This window comes from Chaetura pelagica, unplaced genomic scaffold (assembly GCF_000747805.2).
Source record: "Chaetura pelagica isolate M959 unplaced genomic scaffold, ChaPel_1.0 scaffold363, whole genome shotgun sequence".
Classification (NCBI taxonomy): domain Eukaryota; kingdom Metazoa; phylum Chordata; class Aves; order Apodiformes; family Apodidae; genus Chaetura; species Chaetura pelagica.
Genome location: NW_009952720.1, coordinates 1,725,132 through 1,732,594, shown reverse-complemented (window position 1 = coordinate 1,732,594; position 7,463 = coordinate 1,725,132). Strand labels below are relative to the sequence as shown.

The window sequence follows — 7,463 nt, the reverse complement described above, 5'->3', positions numbered from 1 at the left end:
TTCAGAGCAGCATCATAAAGCAAAAGAAAATGGTGAGATGGCAGCAGTGGGGCCACAGATCCCCAGCCAGCTCCTTCATCCTCTGACCCATAGAATCGTTCTGGTTGGAAAAGATTGTAAAGGTCATCAAGTCATTAACTGCACCGAGGCCACCACTAACCCATGTCCCTCAGCACCACATCTACAGGGCTTTGAAATCCCTCCAGGGATGGGGACTCCCCCCCTGCCCTGGGCAGCCTGGGCCAGGGCCTGACAGCCCTTTGGGTGATTAAATTGTTCCTGATATCTGATCTAAACCTTCCCTGGCACAACTTGAGGCCGTTTCCTCTTGTTCTATCACTTGTCACTTGGGAGAAGAGACCAACCCCTCCCTCACTCCAACCTCCTTTCAGGCAGCTGTAGGAAACCAGGAGGTCTTCAGCCTCCTTTTCTCCAGGCTGAACACCCCCAGTTCCCTCAGCCACTCCCCAGAAGACTTGTTCTCCAGCCCCTTCTCCTATCAAAGGGTTTGCTGAGGAACAGGCCAGTTCTCAGGACTCCTGTGAAGCAAACCAGGCTGTTCACCAAAACTGGGGAGATCAGAGTGTTGCTCTGCTCCCCCAGCTTGCTGGGAATGGATGGTTTGGGGCTGGCTGTGAATTGCTGCCTAGCAGGGAAGGCAGAGGAGCTGGGGAATGATTTGTCTCTTGCAGTTTCTCAATCGATCTCCAGCTCCCGACGTTTGCAAACACAACAAAAAATAAAAGGGAAGGAGGGAAAGTGGCAGGTGCCAGAGAGAAACTGCAATGTGATATTGTGGGTGGAAAAGAGACTGCCAGACCTGAAAAGCTTCCGAGCAGGAAAATCAAAGAGGAGGAAATTGCAGGAGAAAAAAAGGAACAACTCAAAGTGCTTGGCATTAAAAGGTGCTACATCTGGAGTCAGCCCACAGCAAAACCAGCAATGGGGTCTGTACCTTCTCAGGTAGCCTTGGGAAGAGGTCCAGGCTCTGGGAGGGCTGAGCTTGCAGGATGCAGACTCAGGCCTTTCCCAAAAAGGCATCTTTCCCAGGCAAGAGTCCCAGAGAGAAAAAAAAAATGTCACCACAGCCAGGGCACAGCCAGAGCAGCACAAACCCAACCCAACGTCCCCAGCACAGGCAGCAAAACCAGCACGTGAGGAGATGCCATGGCCCTGGTGCCCAGGCAGGCTCTGGGCTGCCTCTGGCTTTTGGAAAGCTGGTGTCCCAACCAGGCACTGCCCTCTGCACGTGCTGAGCCTCCCAGTACTTGTGTCCAGTTCTGGAGCTCCCAGTACCAGAAGGACATGGAGTTGTTGGAGAGAGTCCAGAGGAGGGAACTAAGATGCTCAGAGGGCTGGAGCAGCTCTGCTCTGGAGCCAGGCTGGGAGAGTTGGGGTGTTCAGCCTGGAGAAGAGAAGGCTCCAGGGAGACCTTAGAGCAGCTTCCAGTGCCTGAAGGGGCTCCAGGAAAGCTGGGGAGGGGCTTGGGACAAGGGCAGGGAGGGATGGGAGCAGGAGGAATGGTTTTCAACTGGAAAAGGGGAGATTTAGGTTAGACATTAGGAAGAAATTCTTCCCTGTGAGGGTGGTGAGACCCTGGCCCAGGTTGCCCAGGGAAGCTGTGGCTGCCCCATCCCTGGCAGTGTTGAAGGGCAGGCTGGATGGGGCTTGGAGCAGCCTGGGCTGGTGGGAGGTGTCCCTGCCCATGCAGAGGGAATGGGAACTGGATGAGCTTTAAGGTCCTTTCCAACCCAAACCAGAGGGTGATTCTGTGATTACTGGTGTCAGCCATGAAATGCCCAGCTCTGAGAGGCCTGGGAGAAGGTAGCACATCTGGGGGGGGGGGGGGGGGGAAAGTCTGGCTACAAGATGCAAGTGGAAGAGAGCAGACATGGTGGGGACAAAAGGATGGAAAGAACAGGATTCAAGACAAATAACAGTTAAGTCCAGAATCAGGTGGGACAGCTTGGTGGGATTAGTGCCTTCATCTTTCATCTCCCTGGGGGTGCAGGGATTTATCTCCCTTTCTGGCCCAGACTAACTGTGGGAGCTGGATTTGAAGGGTGTGAGTGAGGGGTGTAAATAAAAATATGAGGTGGGACACAGCCCTGACAGCTTCCCTGCTCTGCCAAAAGCAAATCCATCTTCCTGCTCCCATGGGGTGGCTGTGGGGACCCATCCTGAGGACGAGCAGAGCTCCTACCTTTGCTGATGTCCTCATATTCCAGCCAGAGCTGCCGCTGGACCTGCCTGTTGGGATACCAGATGGAGCAGGACTCCTCGAAGCCATACACTGCCTCCTGGATGTAGTGGTTGCCAAACTGGTCCAGCAGTGCCACGAAATCTCCCCGGGAAGTGGCCCCATCCAGAGAGTGGAGAGCATTGCTGAAGGCTGGGGAGGAGATAGAAGGAGATGCTCAGATCTCAGAGGACACCAAGCCCTTGGCCACCTCCCTTACACACTGGTGATGGGCAACCAACCTCTGAGCCCATCACCTGCCAGGAGAAGGCTGTATGTCCTCTCACCACCCCTCCTTCCCCCCCTCCAGTCCCACACACTTACACTGGGAGATGGTCAACTGGTTGAGCCGGACATGGTACATGACAGACTGGACCTTCCAGTGCTGCAAGAGGGGGTACCCAGACACCTCACTGAAGTTCACCATCCCTGTCAGAGAGAGGATGTGGGGGCTCAGCACTGCTGCCCAGGGACACTTCACTGTCACAGCCCCTCCAGCTGTGCCTGGGCCCAGTGCAGTGGGAAGGGGCTGGTGGAAGGACTGGACACACATCATGTCCCCCTCCAGGGAGGCATTTGGAGCTCAGGGTCAGCTGCTCCCCAGCAATTCAAGCCATGGCTTTGAAGGAAGGTACAGGGGCTCATTTCCTCCTGCTGCCCAGGGCTCTGCACCCAGAGATAACGAGCCTCCTCATTCATCCCCTCCTGCTTCCCTCCTGGCACCCACTCCCAAGACTCCCAGGTATGCTAATTACTTCCCTAATGAGAGCTGCACTTTTTAATGAGCAGTTTGCAGGCCTGGGAATGGTCACCATCATGCCACGTGTGTCCAGGTGCAGCCAAATGAGAGGCTCTGGAGTCCTCTTCAGCCAGGACTGAGCCAAGCAGGACACACAAGGATGGGAGAAACCACATCTGCTGATGCTTCTGACCCCTCAGGATGTTATGGCAATGCTGGAGCTGAGCAGGGCCTGGGGTTTCTCCCTCTTCTGGCAAAGAAACCTGGTCTAGTGGAAGGAAGCCCTGCCCATGGTGTGGGGATTGGAACTAGATGATCTTTAAGGATCCTTCCAGTCCAAACCAGTCTGTGATTCTGTGAAAGACACCCCATTCTCCAGCCATTTAACTGGGGAGGCAGAAATTCATAGACACCAAGGCTGGGTGGACACTTTGCCCTGCTGAAGGCACAGAGCAGCTCAGCTTCTATAAGCAGAGGGACAGAGAGGCCACCAAGCCCAGACACAGCCCCAGCAAGTCAACTTCAGGGTTTTCATGGCCCTGGTTTTGATGCCCAGCACATCTTGGGGTGTGCAGCAGCAGGATGCCAGCCCTGCTGGGCAGTGAAGATGCAAACTAATGCTGAACAGCCACCCAGCAGGAGCTCAGGAGGGGGAGAAGAATGGGCATCCCCTGCTCCACAACAAGAAATGAAGGTGGAAAACAAGCTGGATGAGATGCTTTGCCTCCCAGTGCCTCTCCCTTCGGTGCTGGCTCCTACCAGCAGCTTCAAAGCCTTGCTCTTCCCTGCAAAGTGTTTATGTGAAAACAGCCCTTCCTGCTCATCAGCTCTGCCTCTGGGGTATTCACAGCCAGATCCAGATCTGCCTGCTGACAAGCAGAGAAAAATTTTACTTTATTTTTCTTTTTTTCCTTTCCCCTTAATCAGCCACAAAGAGCCAGCAGAGCCCTGGGAAACGAACAGGATCATTTACTGGCTCCTGCTTCCCTGGCATAATTGCCAGCAGAGTCCCAGTCCCACTGTACCTGAGGGGTGGCAGTGCCTTCTTTCCATCCATGGAACTGTGTTCAGGGCAGCAGAACCTCATCGGGAGGGCAGATGTTCCCCAGGCACCCCATGGCTGCAGGGGTGACCCCCAGGCACCCTCCTCCCTGCCTGCATCTCCATTGCCAGGCACCCTGGCAGGGCAACCAGCCCATGGTTTCTCCCCACATGAAGCTTTGCCAAACAAAGAGAACACACAAGGTCTCCTATGGAACCACCCTGCAGGCGCCTTCCAAAACACCTTCCTACCCACATCCCTCATTCTGTAGCTCCTTGGCCATTTTAGCCAACAGCAACAACCACCAAGGACAAAAAGGATGCTCTTTATGGGTGCTGGCAACTTGGTGGAAGGAAGATAAATCCTTGGAGGTTGTCTAGCAATCCATAAGCCCATCACTCACAGCCCATGATGCTCTAGCAGGACAAACCACAACATTTTGGCTTCATTGCAGCAGGGATTTGGAAAATTATTTTTTTTTTGCCTTGAATAAAAAGATAATAAAGAATCCTTTTTGCAAATATCCCCAATATCCACTGGATGCTTCTGCTTTTGCACCACACTATTATTTACAGCCTCTCCTTCATCTGTAATGCCTCCCTCTGTCTGCTGCTGCAGGTGAGGGTGGGATGCTAAAGCCAGAGCTGGACTCACTCACCAGTGAGAAACTCAGGGTCAGGTGTGGGGTCAGAGAGCTCCTCTTGGCACTGGTTCTCCAGGGGCACCGTGGCCACCACCAGCCCATCGGGCAGTTGCTGCTCCAGGCCCCGGGCAAAGTTGTTCTGCCTGGAAGTGAAGAGGAAGGCAGGGCTGGAGGATGAGGGAACTGCCTGGGATCGTCCCCACCAGCCAGTGACACATCCCAGAGAGCCACCCAGCATCAAGCCTTTCCTTTGGACACACAAAGAGGTCTACTCCCGATGAAAAGCTTCACATGTGCCCACCCCACCAACCCCTCCAGCTCCTGCAAAGCTTGGCCAGGGCAGCCTGCTAAGGTCCAGCCCTAGGCTGCTTCCCATGCCTTCTTCTCGGAGAGAATGGCATTCTCGGGGAGAATGACCCTGCTGGGGTCACCTCTCCATGTCCCCAGCTCACCTGAACGTCCCTTTGAGCACCTGCCCCGCGGCCACCTCCTTGGAGTGGTTGTTGTAGCCATAGAAGATCTCCCCAAAGAGGGTCTGGTTCATGGGCAGCTCACGGGGCTCCCCACAGTCCCCTGCCTCGGGGCAGGACTCCGAGATGAGCTGGCACGACCGCCCGTCCGTGCTCAGCTTGTAGTCCTCGATGCACCTGGGAAGCCAGCGTGATGTCCACCATCAGCCACAACCCCCACCGTAGGGTAGGGATTGGGGCCACCCCAGTAGGGACACTGGGAACAGAGGAGACCCTCCCTCCCAATCCTAGGAGCTCAGGGTGGCAATGGCACAGGGACAGCAGCACCTCGGGGCTGAAGCAGGGACGGGTCACTCACCCGCAGAACATGAGGATGTTGTAGAGCAGGGGCTCCTCAGGCAGTGGGACCATCTGCTGCAGGCACAGCTGCTCACAGCCCCCGTTGAAGCCATCCGAGCAGTCCACCCCCACGTGGCGGTCGTAGCAGCCCGTGCCATCCTTCATGGGGCTCAGTCCTGTCGGGCACTGGGGGCGGGTGGGGAAAGCGGCGGGTGAAGCCCCCAAGGAAGGAATCTTGGAAGCCACACACAGCCCGAGCCATCTCCGGCTCTGGTGACGTAGCAGCAGGACACCCCAGACCCACAGATGTCTCTGTCCCGGGGCGCAGATGGCAAAGGAGTGGCAGTGGTGACAGGGGGACATGCATGAGTGAGGTGGGACTTTGTGGAGACCCAGCAAGCGGGTGGGCTCTCGCTCCCCCGCGGAGGGATGGAGATGCCAGCCTGAAAACACCTCTTCCCACTGCAAAACCAACCTCAAAACCTCCACCCCTGGGCGATGGGAAGGGAGGAAGGACTCGGCCCCATCCCCTCTGAGCCTCCCCACCCTTGCTGACGCCGGGGGAGACGTGCAGGTGCCCTGGGGACCACGCACCACGCAGCCCGACGAGTCCAGCTTGCGGTCCGAAACGCAGCGGAAGTTCTTGCTGCAGCCCCCATTGTCCCGGGAACAGTCACGGACGGGGCCGAAGGAGTCAAGGAGGACCTCCAGGCTGTCGAAGGAGGAGGAGGTCATCAGCTCTTCCCTGGGAGGAGGAGGGAGGAGGGAGGAGGAGACGTGTCACTGCTCCAACCAGACGACACAAGCGCATCGACAAGCACGGCTGCTGCGGAGGTTTGTGTGGGGTTTCCCTCGGGCTGACAGTGAACTGAATGGCAGCCAAGGGATGCAGGGGCTACTGAGAGTATGAGAGCAACCCCTGAAGGCACTAAAGAAGGGCAGGTGAATGGACCTACTCATCCCCATCTGCAAAATGTGGGGTCCCTGCTCTCATCAACCCCTGCATGCTTTGGGTCCCTCCCCTCGCTCCAGGGATGCACGACCAGGATAGTACAGAGCTTTTTTGTTGAAAGAGACCTTAAAAATAATCTAGTTCCAACTTCATTGCATGGGCAGGGATACCTCCCAGCAGCCCAGGCTGCTCCAAGCCCCATCCAACCTGCCCTTCAACACTGCCAGGGATGGGGCAGCCACAGCTTCCCTGGGCAACCTGGGCCAGGCTCTCACCACCCTCACAGCAAAGAATTTCTTCCTAAGATCTCACCTAAATCTCCCCTCTTCCAAACTGAACTGGTTCTGGCTCATCCCATCATTCCATGCCCTTGTAAAAAGTCCCTCCCCAGCTTTCCTGTAGCCCTTTCAGGGACTGGAAGGTGCTCTAAGGTCTGAAATGCCTCCTTAACACCCTTGCCCAAGCATGGCACCTACCTGACTTCCACGGCGTCCTCCATCACTGTCATGTCAGTCTTGCACTTGGCTGAGGGGTTGATGGCCAGCTCGGCTGGTGGGATGACAAAGCTCTTGCTCAGTGGCAGCCACATGCCCTCCCCCAGGGTGTAGGTGAACCTGGCAGAGAGAGCAGGGAAGGCTGACAGGGAGGGAAACGCCAAGCCAGAGGGTTGCCTCTACCCAAAAGCAAGCCCTTGAACCTCCCTGCTGCCCTGCAGGGATGCCAGCCAGAGCTGGGCAGGGTAAAGTGAGGCAGCTCCTCCAAATGCACCCAAACAACCCCAGAAAGCAGACATAATTTAGGTAACTAAAACAACCCAACAGACAGAGACTTCTCTTTTCAGAAGAAGTCCTCCCTCACAGCCTAAACTTTGTTCTCATCACAGAGGACCCAGCTACCAGGTACCCAGCATCCCACATGGCAGTTGTGGTAGGACTTTCCCAGCCATGCGTGCTTGTTCCCAGGAGGTGGCACAGGACAACTGTGCTCAGTCCTGCCAGCTGAGGGACCAGCCTGCCCATATGCCCTGAGTCATATTTTT

General features: G+C 56.0%; 1 protein-coding gene across 1 annotated transcript in view; it reads right to left on the bottom strand.

Moving 5' to 3' along the window:
* Positions 1-7,463, bottom strand: part of ASTN1 (astrotactin 1) — a 54,441-nt gene that overhangs the window by 8,750 nt on the left and 38,228 nt on the right. The window contains exons 11-17 of the mRNA XM_009994677.1: positions 6,901-7,038; positions 6,067-6,217; positions 5,492-5,658; positions 5,116-5,310; positions 4,679-4,806; positions 2,564-2,668; positions 2,204-2,392 (exon numbers count right to left, since the gene is read on the bottom strand). Coding sequence (XP_009992979.1) covers positions 2,204-2,392; positions 2,564-2,668; positions 4,679-4,806; positions 5,116-5,310; positions 5,492-5,658; positions 6,067-6,217; positions 6,901-7,038 — 1,073 coding nt within the window. The remainder of the gene's footprint in view (positions 1-2,203; positions 2,393-2,563; positions 2,669-4,678; positions 4,807-5,115; positions 5,311-5,491; positions 5,659-6,066; positions 6,218-6,900; positions 7,039-7,463) is intronic.